The sequence below is a fragment of the Diuraphis noxia genome, unplaced genomic scaffold, assembly GCF_037042655.1.
Source record: "Diuraphis noxia isolate RWA-SAM2 unplaced genomic scaffold, SU_Dnox_SAM2 contig0001, whole genome shotgun sequence".
Classification (NCBI taxonomy): domain Eukaryota; kingdom Metazoa; phylum Arthropoda; class Insecta; order Hemiptera; family Aphididae; genus Diuraphis; species Diuraphis noxia.
In genome coordinates this window covers 47,474,275-47,486,808 of record NW_028301711.1, presented here as the reverse complement: position 1 = coordinate 47,486,808, position 12,534 = coordinate 47,474,275, and the positions used below count along the sequence as shown (strand labels likewise).

General features: G+C 31.5%; 2 protein-coding genes across 2 annotated transcripts; both read right to left on the bottom strand.

Moving 5' to 3' along the window:
• Window positions 1–676: 676 nt before the first annotated feature.
• LOC107161445 (blocked early in transport 1) lies at window positions 677–1,168 on the bottom strand. Its single transcript, XM_015507856.2, has one exon. It carries the CDS (start codon window positions 1,162–1,164, stop codon window positions 817–819), a length of 348 nt encoding a protein of 115 aa, XP_015363342.1. The 5' UTR covers window positions 1,165–1,168; the 3' UTR covers window positions 677–816.
• A 6,830-nt stretch (window positions 1,169–7,998) lies between these two features.
• Window positions 7,999–8,261, bottom strand: LOC107161446 (uncharacterized). The gene has a single exon (XM_015507859.2). It carries the CDS (start codon window positions 8,245–8,247, stop codon window positions 7,999–8,001), a length of 249 nt encoding a protein of 82 aa, XP_015363345.1. The 5' UTR covers window positions 8,248–8,261.
• Window positions 8,262–12,534: the final 4,273 nt, after the last annotated feature.

The following is a 12,534-nucleotide window of genomic DNA, read 5'->3' as shown; positions in this document are numbered from 1 at the left end:
CACCCTTAGCATCCCTGTGCTTGTGACAGTGCAGTCAGTACACACAATTTGAATTTTCATAATGGTAATATTACTAATCTAAAAAAAAATACAATAAATAAAGGTATCTACAGAATTTGGAAATAACCACAAAGTTTATTATGTTTAAATTTTATTAATGTTGTGTATGATACACATATATACTATATATTATATAGTGGCGTAGCCCGAGATGTTTTGCTGTTTAATAGTCTTCCTGTTTGTTTCCTTAAAGTTTCCATTACCTTATTTCCCCTCATAAATGTTTTATTTATTTATAAAAACTGTAAAAAACTTTGTTTGTTTAATACTCAACCCCCAACTCCTTTAGAATCATGGCGAAGCTCTTGGACATACACATCATACTAGATATCAAGTTTGTAGTCGTATATAATGTTTACTTATCGTAGATAAGAATAACGATGGTAGGGTTATCTATAAGAATAAAAAGAATATTTCACTTGAAAATATTCTGTAATATAACATAATAGTATTTAATTCATTAAAAAATAGTGTTATTTTTTATACTGAGCAATTCTTTATTTTAAAATGTCTAGTTACATACCTATTTAAAAAAATACCTTATTATAAACTCATAAATTCATAAATGGAATGCTTTGGATATGTTTAAGCAAACATAAGAAAAAAATATAAAAAGTAAAATCTGATGTTAATTTATTGAAAAATTTAAACCTTTTTATCATTATACAGATACACAGGTACTTCAATAGCATGGAGTTTTAATTATTCTCAATTGCATTAGTAAATAATAATAAATATATTATACATTACAGATTTTTATTTCAATTTTAAAAATATGTATAATATAAAAAAAACTATCAAACTAAATAAGATTAGGTATAGTTTGTTGTAGCCACCACTATAACCATAAAGTCTTGTAACTCGACCAAGTGTGTTACTCAAAAATCCTCCGGTGGTTTCCAAATCGTAATCCATATCTCTTAGTAAGCGGTCCTGGGATTTTAATTCTGAACCGATATCAATTGAGAGAGACTTCAAAATATTCACCTTATCTTTTAGATGTTCTGGCAAATCTTCATCTTCTATTTGAATAAGCTCGCTACCATGCAAACTCTTTGAAGGCGGTGGATCATAATAATCTCTTATGTGAGCTCTTCGCATCATTTTATCTGAAAATATAAACAAATAATTCAATTAATTACTTGAATTTTATTCATAATAGTAGTTAAATTAAAAATAAACTTTTATAATTCATCAACTGTAAAAATATTTGTATTTTATAGTTTTGTCTTTTAAAAAAAAAAAAAAAAACATTGATTGCTATAATAGATTCTTATATTTTAATATTTTATGAGAGAAATACTAGCTGCATGTGCAACTCATTGAGAGTGGGTACCTATGTCGAAGATAATGTATCGTTGAAATTAAATATATAAATCGCGCCTGTAATTGTTGGTCGAACCATGATGGATGATTTTTAACATAGGTTATAAATATGAAATCAGATAGCGCACTAAGATAGATGTAAATATTGAGATACCAAGATAAGTAATTAGAATATAATAACGTATTTGAGTTTCTGTTACCTTTGAATACCTTAGCAAAACAACTTTATTAATTTTAAGAAAGACAATTATAAACTAATATAGAAACAATATAAGTAACGACTTGACTATTGGTACCTGTGAACAGTGTGAACTGTGGACTGTGGTAATGGCGTAGTGTGTAAACCTCGTAAACGAAGAAAAAGAAAAAAATTCTTAATAAAAAAAGAAGTTAAACATCGTTATCGCATAAGAGTGCAGTAGTGCAGTGTGGCCAAACGTAAATGTTATTGTCCCCAATCACCAAAATACTAAGAATATTCTTATATTATAATAATATCTCCATGGACCAATTATTAACAAAATATAACCGCGCATAGAGAGAGAAATCACATGTGGATATAAAGTAAAAGAGACAGAGCTAGCCGTTGGAAATCTTGGAAAAAACAACAATTTTATTCCATGATGACTTAATGTGTCACAGGATTATAAAGGTCATGTTAGTTTTAGGTAGTAAAATTTGTACACGACCGCACGGTCACAACTCGTTACGGCGTAGTTCCATTATATGCCGAGCGCTGCTAGTAGTCTGACTAGCAGCGCTCGGCAGTTAATGGAACTATGGCGTAACGAGTTCTGACCGCCGATCTCGCCCACGTTGTATAATCGTGATGTGTCATCAATCAATCAATGTTATCTGGTTATCATAAGTTGACAACCAGTTAAAAAAAAATTAAATCATTTGAACTATTTCCTATTTCTTCAACTTTTAGGCGTAAACTTTAACTGAAAATTTTAATAATACTTTCATACTCTACATCAGTATTTTAGGTTTTTAGCTCTATTTTATAAAAAACCATCGTGCAATATCGCAATGTAAAAAGTTGTAACACAACATCGGGACAAGGAATTAAGATGCATAAGTAGGTATTTTAAAGTTTTTTTCTTTAAATTATAATTACATGTAAAACCAAAAAATACAAGCAATGATGGATAGTAAATATTTTGTATAATATGATGCATTTTTCAGTCTGGATGGCCAAAAATTAAGACCCTTGATTAAAATGTATTATATCCAGTGGTGGCTCGCAATTAAATTCATTGGGGAGACTGACAATTTATAACGTAATTTATTATATTATAATCAAGTTTGTGACTTGTGTATTATATCAATAATAAATAATAATAATATCATTACTACACGGGACGATACAATGTCGAATAACTAAATTCATTCGTCTAATACGGATGAACGACAATACGACACGGCCGACACGCTGTAGATTTTAGGTGTTAACTGAAAAGTACGTAACGAGTGACGACTGCGATGCGAACGGCAGAAACTTTGAATGAGTCTAGTCTCAATGTACTGAATAACATCTATACAATCTACCCCCCTCCTAAGCTTTGTCATACATATGAAATTTGGATATACAATTGAGTCTCTTAATCGGCAGATTCCCGAACTAGCAACCGTCATTGTTATCGATATTTTTCGCCCGTATTATTATTGAATGACACCCGTATTCTCATTATTAATGTAAAAATAGAAAACAAATATTATATTATAGTGTCACTTTTAATATTAAAAACCTTAATTATTATTTTTTTTTTAAATGGATAAAAATATTAAATTATAATACAATTTTCTTCAAACTTTTTTATTTTGTTACTACTTTTTATTATGTGGAGTCACCGTCTCAAAGACTCCCCTGACGAGCCACTGATTACTCAATTTGTCAGCATGACTTAAAATTCAAAATACATAAGTCATTTTCTATTTTTGTGTTTCGTTTTAGAAGTGAAGCTTACTTTTTATTGAGAGTATCTTTTACTAGACTAAATAACTCAGTTTGGTTATAAAACGATGCAGTGCCATCTGTTTTTAATAAATATGGTGATAATTAATTAAAAATAAAAACTTAAACAGCAATTCTTAATTCTTACTATATTATTATAGATACATCAATACTATTTCCTTTCAATGACCAGTCAGCATCTACATTTAATAATATGGTTGAAGTCAGAGATTATAATGTTCATATTATGAATTTGTAGAAGGAAACGATCACAAACTTAGTATACTAAGTACTTCTCAAACTCAACTATCAAATAATTGTGTTGTGCATTATGATGTTCTAAAATCATTTAAAAATGAAGGATCATTTATAACTACGCCAACTAGTTTAAAAAGGTAAAAAACAACTATAATAAACTCAAAGTGTTATACATTAATAGAGTTTTGTAATAATAGCATTATGAAACAACAAGTACAAGCTGTACATTATACAGCTACTATTTATTATGTGTTATCTTCTCATAGAAAACTAAAAGGATTTTGGGGAAATTTTAAAACTGTTGACGACATTGATACTCCAGATTACTCCTTGATTAAAGTACTGGTATGTATCACAGAATGTTATGATAAAACAAAAAACAAGAAATAATTTTATCATTTCACCAAATAAATGAAAATTTGTTGAAAAAAGTGAATATTCTAAGTAATTTATTGATCATCGAAAAAATAGAAAAAAGTTATTATCGAAAATTGATTTTCAATTATTAATGTTGGTAAAATATTAATTGATAGTTGAGATATGTAAAATATTGATTTCGGTGTGGTTTATATATTTCATGTTTCCGAGTAATGAATTGGGAAGTTAAGAATTTCAATCATTAATTATTTCAGCAAGTATAGCAATTGGTGAAAATTTATGTTTACAATAATAACACGTCATGCTTAATATATAGAAGAATGTGATGTACTATTTTTGTGTTAATTTGATTTAATTTTTATAAATACTATGAATTATTAGATTGTTTTGTTACTGTCTGTAAATTGTATTAATCATGATTAATATTAAATTATACGTATCATATTTGTCTTAATTTCATTATAATAGGAGAGTTTACTTGCTGTTGAGACTCTGAGAGTGAATTTAATATGACTTCCTAAAGTAAAATTACATCAGAAGTACGAACATTTTCAGTGACTTTTTACTTTGATTTGCGTGCAACCTATAGTTATTTTAGAGTTTTATTTAACAAAAATTTACCTCACCCCAGTACCATACGGAAGTAGTATACTACTGTTAATGGTAGTCCTGATTTTACTGATGAATATTTGAAAGCGGTTAAAATTTAAGGCGAGGAAAAAAATAAATTTGTGGGCCAATTTTAGATGAAATGTGTATCATAAAATATGATCATATTAATAGCACTCGATTGCAAGGATTTATAATGTATCATACAATGAGGGAAGGGTACGGATTACCACGTCCAGCCCGCTCAGAGAAGTGGCACATTGGCTCGCGGGTCCGCCCGGACAGCGTGGTCTAGACAGGAGCGCTTGGTTAACGTCGTGGTAGCCCTAAAAGGGCTATTTTATTCGTCCTGTTATTCAAACGGTTTTCCTCCCGACAGTGGCGTTCGGGGTCTGGCGAGTGGCGGTGACGGGCTATCCGGGGTGGCTGACTGATCCTTCGTTCGATGTACCGCAACGCTCCGAACTCGTTCTGTATCGCGGGTCCTAGATCTAATTAAACCGACCCTCTCAAAGTTAGCAGCACAACTATGACAGACACTCACGAAACACATCCAATAAACTTGTTGGGCATTGTTGGATCAATCTCAGAATTTGTTGGACATTATTTTTGCCGGTAGAGCTTTCGACATTTTTGTGTTGCCAAATAAACTACGACAGCGCAACTTTATGTCAGCAAAATTTCACTCTTATAAAAAATGTCAAGCGTGATTTGTTGGACATTGTTGTACCAACCTGACAATGTGTTGGACATTATTTTCGCAGGGAGAGCTTTTTTCCAAGTTGTGCTGCTAAATATATACTACAACAGCACAACTTTATGTCGGCAAAATTTTACACCTGAAAAAATGTCAAGCGCGATTTGTTGAACATTGTTGGGCCAATCTGACAATTTGTTGGACATTATTTTCGCAGGGAGTTCTAAGTTTTGCTGCCTGCAAGGTTGTAAAAGCTCTCCCCGCAAAAATAACGTCCAACAAATTGTCAGGTTGGTCCAACAATGTCTAACAAATCACGCTTGACATTTTTTATAGGGGTGAGATTTAACATAAAGTTGTGCTGTTGTAGTATATTTGGCAGCACAAAAGTGTCGAAAGCTCTACCGGCAAAAATAATCTCCAACAAATTCTGAGATTGATCAAACAATGTCTAACAAGTTTGTTGGATGTGTTTCATGAGTGCCTGTCATAGTTGTGCTGCTAACTTTAAGCGGGTACTAAACCGTCCGTATGAGTTGACGGTATGACAAGCTGGCTCACTGTCATACGGTCAGGCGGAATGAACTCGCTTCAGCCGCTGACTACGTGAATGTGGCTTTGACCAGGATATCGGCTCTCAAAACGTCTTACGACTACTCATACGACTAACCCTTAGAGGTTTTGAAGCAGTAGATGGTGGTCGTTCCTTGGCCGCAATTGAAGACAGCAGTATCCTCCGCTCTTGTTGCGGACGGCAGTACTGGATCGTCAATCGATATTAATGCTGGATCGCTTTACCGTAACCTGGTTCCTGATCGATATTTCGAGGTTCGCCAATATCTTTGAGAATCACCGGTGGCAGTGATCAGCTTCGATAGGTATTCGGCGATAGCTGAAGGTTTCTCATTTCTCCATAGACATCAGCAGTGAGTGTTTGTACTGGTTATGAAGTATAGAAAGGTGGAGAAGGTATTGATGTCTGGTCGGTCGAATGCACTCCTATTTATACGCATCGACCGGCCCTTGCGTTCTTCTGATTGGTGGTTTGTTTGTACATTCGTCGAGTAAACCTGTCTTCGACCAACAGGTTGATTATCGAACGTGTTGTTTACACTTGACTGATTTTTGAAATATGTGTAAAACCGCTTCCTTTGTATAACTTAACGTTGTTAGTCGTTTTGTTTATTCTTGCCAGTTGATTACTATTTGATGGCCGTTTTAGATTCAGGGCCGTCGTTACGATTTACGAGGTCTTATGCAATATCTAGATTGTGAAATGCGAGGCCCCATAATTTATTGTAGAATAAAACTATTAAAATTCCCATCAATAATAGCACGATTAAAGATAATACTGGTTACACATCGAAATTGTAAAACGCGACTCGAAATGCGCGATTGTACATGTACTGACAAGTAGCACTATCTAGTGGTCTTCTCAACTTATTTCAACCGCGTAAATTTGTCAACTAAGAAACTATAGTATCTACCAAGTACTATAATTAGTAACTACTATTATCTATTTACTATTAATATTAAAACAGTACTACTCATTAACTTTAAGACATTTTAGTCAATAGTGTAATACAATTGTTGTATAAAAAGGCCCCACGAAGTTTCCAAAATAACATTTGGAATACCTAAAGATGAAGAAGATAAAAAAAAATGGGAAGTAGCTTTAGGTGTAGTGTTTAAAAAATCAAATCGGGTTTGTTCAAATCACTTTTATAAAGAAAACATAAATAGTGCATACTGCATGGACGTCAGGTTCCACAAACCCATTAACAGTAAGCTATTTTGTCTTATTTAAATATTTTTTTTGTTTATTGTTATGCTGTATCCAAGGGCGCCGCAAGGAAATGCAATTGCACCTCCCTGGCTTTAAAAAAAAAAAAAAAAATGTATGGTATTGAAAAGATATTTTTTGCAAAATTATCTATTAAAAACTTTGTATCCGACGAAAAAACAAAAATAACTTTTTATCGTCATTTAATTTGAAAAAATATTTCTATGTATTTAACTAAAATAATTTAAACATTATTTATAAATCAAAGTATACTATGCACGGTGCACTCCCCTGACAAAGTTCCTAGCGGTGCCTATGGCTGTGTCTAACAATTTTAGAATTTGTAATTATTAAATAAACAGTAAGTGTTTTCAGGTGTACCTAACATTTATAATTTTATGAAAATTTTTTTGGTATCGATATAACTTCAATACTCTATTCGGAATCAGATCGTACTTCGGCGGCCGACTTCTGCGCTTCGTTCCGCAGTGCTATAAAAACAATAATTTAACGTTTGACTTGGTGGGGAAAGCGTCTGACCGCTGTGGATGAAAACTGGTTGCCACCGAGTACGATCTCATTACCGAATAGAGTATACTCGTATATTTCTATTTGAGTATTTTTTTGTATAATAATAAAGATTAAAAATAATACATTTTTATTTATGACATCCCCCCCCCCATACCAAATTCCTGGGAACACCACTGTTTATCTCTTGACCTGGAAGCAGTGTCACGAGCTTGTCCCGCTACTATAGATAATTCTTTGTTCCTTTTCTATACTTTGACATAAAAATGTTGATACCTTTAAAAAAAATCAGTCGTTTGTTTTCTGTAATAAAATTCATTACAATAGTATTACAACAACATTTATTTATTTGTTTAAAATTAACCAAAATACAATTTATTTAATTAAATAGTACAATCTTGTCTAATCCCACTTATGTTTGTAATGTTCTTCTTCTTTCCTTCTTTTCTCGGCCCACAACTTTACATTAGCTTCAGAGTTGGCAGCTTTCTGTATGAGATAAAATATAGGTGAAACAATTACAGTTGCTCCCATTAACCACGGGAACATCCAATGATTATTTAAATGTAGTTTGAACGGAAACTGTACAACTTTAGATGTGAATGTGTATGGAAAAATCATCTTACGACTTAACTTTTCACCATCAGCCATCGTATTTTTTTTTATTCTTTCTGGAAATAAAAAAATGTATATACCTTTGAAATCAAGTATCAATTAATCAGGTCATGCAAGAAAGATGCAAATGACTAATAATTTATAGATATCATATTTTAATTATAAATTATTGAAAAAAAAATCATGTTTGTTAACAAAAATAAATACCTGAAAATGAGTAATACTTATGACTTTATGAGTTTTGCAGTGTATGACTTTTATACATTTATAATGGTTTTATTTAAATTGATTGACATTACATTTTTAGGTACGTTGTAACCATAGTAACAATGTAGATTGGGAAATTGCTAAACTTATTTCATTAAAATATATGTTTTTAATGTTTTTATATATGTAGCTTATTATTTTTTTATAGTATATCCCGTGTATAATAAAAAAGGCGGGTAAGTCGTGGATGTCGCTCTGCTGTACAGTAGGTTACAAGTGGGTTACTGTAATGGATGGAATTAAATTTGAATCCAATGATATTATGTCATTGTATACGAAAAACGATTCTGAGCGAAGACGGTTTATCTGTCTAGGATATATTATAGATTAATAAAAATTTTCAAACCTTAGATTTAAAAAGAAAATTTTTTATGAATTTCTAGTTTGAAATAATTTGCGAATTTTCGTGATTTTTACATATGATGTCAAAATTCAAACTTTGAATGCTTGTAAAAAAAAATTGTGACTACGCATTTCTTTTATTTTTCAATTGCTATTTTAAAAATATGTTAGGAGCCTTGTATTAAATTTTCTAATCTTAGAATTAAAAAGAAAAACTTATATGAATTTCTATCTAAGATAATTTGAACATTGTCGTAATTTTTACGTATCTAGTCAAAATTTGAACTTTAAATGCTTATAAAAAAATCGTGCCTACGTATTTTTAATATTTTTTAACTGCTATTGCTACAATGTGTTAAAACTTTAAAAGCCTTCTATTAAATTTTCAAACTTTTCTACCGAACAAATAATTTTTTATCGATATTTATAGAAAAAAAAAGTTGAAAAATTAAAATGTCAGTAAACAGCTCAAAACAAATTTAAATATTTTGAACATTTTATCCAATATAGAAAATGCTTATATAAACATTCAATGAAAATTTCAAGTATCTACGGTCATTGGTTTTAGAGTTACACCAAAATAAGGAAATCGCTAAAAGTGAAATTCCAATGTTGTAAAAATTTAAATTTCAAATGCTCATAAAAATTTAATTTGAATTTCCAGTGTACTTTTTATTTGTGATAAAGATTGACAAACTTGTAAGGAATCTTGTATTAAATTTTTAAATCTTAGATTTGAAAAGAAAATTTTTTGAAAATAAATGAATCTAAATCTATACAATGTACCTTCACTCTTAGGAAGGGAATATGCCCACCTATTACTTTAAATGAGCAAATCTTGCCAACCGCGCAGAGCACACGCTATCTAGGCATAGTTATTGATCAACGCCTCACATGGTCTCCTCATATTCGCAGCAAACTCCTATCCCTAAACAATCGATTTCGTCTTCTTCGCTCTCTCCTAACCTCCAACCACATAAAACTTCCAATCAAGCTTCTAATATATAAACTTTATCTTAAACCAATGTGGACGTATGGAATCCAATTATGGCGTCCTGCAAAAATTTCAAACACTAACCGTATTCAACGCTTCCAATCCAAAACGCTCCGAGCTATAACTAAAGCACCTTTTTACGTGTCCAACCAGACCCTACATAACGATCTTGCCATCTCACCCGTCTGCGATGTAGCTAGAACTTTTTATAGACGATTTAACTTATCTGCTAAAAACCATGATAATCCTCTAATCAAAGGACTTGCGTCGGCAAACATACCCGACAATCCTAGGAAAAGACTAAAAAGGCGTTGGTGTCGGGACCTACTAATTTAGTTAATTGCCTAATTTTAATTAAATATTACTTTATTGTTAACTTATAGAAATGTATATTAAAGCTGACAAAGTGTCTTCACTGGAAGGCTTCTTAAATCTGTCCTTTCTTCAAGTCACTTTATTCACTTATCTATTTTACTTATTGTTCAATTTTATGTAACAGATTGTAAAAAAAAAAAAATCTCAATACATCTGATGGCGCACGTTTCTACAACTTGGGAAACAAAACAAAAAATCGGCGTTTAAAACCATGTCTACCTCAAGATATTCTTCTATCACAATCAAGCGAAAACGAAGACCAAAATTAAATTACCACTAAAAATAATTATTAACTAATATTAGCATGTTTATTTCATTTTTACTAAATAACTAACTAATAATATCAAAATTCATAATTTGTAATTGTCATTTGTAAATAGAACGTTAACAAACTTGTAATATCATTTATGATATGCTGAAATATTTTTATTTTAATAAAAAAAAAAAAGTATCTTAATCATAAATGGTTCGGTCCACACTGCCAAAAAGGACTGTGCACGCTTATGGGTATAAAGATGTTTGTATACAATTTTAAAATATTTATTTATAACTAGACTAATTCAGAAATATGTTCAATCACACTGTATTTATAGTCTAAGCTGATTCTGGTGAGTTGTCCCCAAGACATTTCTGCACTTCATGCATTTCCCCTCCAATGCACAAGCCTAGGTACTACACTACTACTAACCTTAAAGTCCATTATATCTTATAGTCTGTGGTTGATGGTTAAAATTCAAAACTTTGAAAAGTTGATAAGGGTGTGATTTTTTGATGCGGCTTAGTGATAAGGATTTGTAATAGAACAAGGTGCCTTGGCGGTTTCGTTTCGAAGACGGGAGTGTTTGAAAATCAAGTTTGAATCTTGAGTGTCCAAAAATTTCTCATGGCCCGTATAAATTGGTGATTTAACTTGCTTGATACGGTGTCCCGGCGTATACTCAGTAGTTATTTATATATTGTATAATAATATAAATTCAAATATAGTGTTTAAATGTCTAGCAAGTCAGTCATCACCAGTATAAGACGTTACCAGACTAAGTACAATATGCTGTTGCGTGGGTTTAATATACCACGTATTATCATAAATAAACGATCATATTCTGTGTAATAATTTAACCAATACAACCATTGGTGACTGGTGTAATGATATCGCATCATTTGTGCGAACTCTAATCCCTCGATGTTTCATGACGTAAACCACGGGATGAGTAGACGATTATATATAGGTATTACATATAGATACATAGTACCGATTGAACTGATTGAAGTACTTCGTACTTACGTAGGTATCCTACGTAAGATTGATCACGAATAGGTAGGTAAAACGAAATGAAAAACCGAACACGCAGCTTCTTTGTATCGTCGTCAACTATATAATATTAAATATGTGTAACAACATGTATATAATTTATATATATATATATATATATATATATACATATATATATACATATACATAATATCATAACTTTTCGGGCTTCGTAACACGACACCGAACACTGCAAGAGTACCTACTGTAATGAAGAGGCTACTGCTGCTACAAAGTAGTGTTCGGAGAAGGAAAAAAAACACACACTCTGCAAGACAAAGTATTTATAATATATATTATATATTGATATTGTGAATTGTGATTATACACGCAACAAAGATCCGGCCATTTCCGGACGCGCGCAAATCTTCTATACCTATTATAAACACGTGCAGAGTACCTAGGTATAATATAATATAATGTGTAGGTATAGGTACCTATAATGAACGGTTTACGATATTATCACACTATTATAATATCATCGTACCTCGGAACGGAAATGCTCTTGTATATATTTACATCATGATGACGTTCCGTGTGTACAATGTACATACTATAGCTGTATTTAGGTATAGGAAGATAGAGAGAGAGAGAAAGTAAGTGAGAGATAGAAGGAACAATATTATTAGATTATTTTTTATTTATCTCGATAAACCAACAAGAATAAAAATAATATTAATGGCCCTAAAAATCTTTTCGATCACATGTTATAATCTACACACACACACATGCATATAATAATAGACGAACCTACGCTTATATATATTTATATATTATTATAATAAGAGCAGTACATGTGTAATTATCGTACACATTATATATTTTATTGACGGTATAGGTACGACGCCCGACGTGCGACAAATAGATACACGCGAGAGGTGTATATAAATATAGCTACCGTGATACTACGTGTAAAAAAAAAAAGAAAACCGGATGTATTATTCGTGGCGTATCATCATCATATCGATTTAATACTGGCCGCCGGGAGTATAGAGTACTCGTGTGTTATGTATTATAATTAGAGACCGGATTTATA

Bases quoted from the DNA above. Each gene is read 5' to 3' on its own strand.
- LOC107161445 (XM_015507856.2), bottom strand. From the start codon at position 1,164: ATGATGCGAAGAGCTCACATAAGAGATTATTATGATCCACCGCCTTCA.
- LOC107161446 (XM_015507859.2), bottom strand. From the start codon at position 8,247: ATGGCTGATGGTGAAAAGTTAAGTCGTAAGATGATTTTTCCATACACA.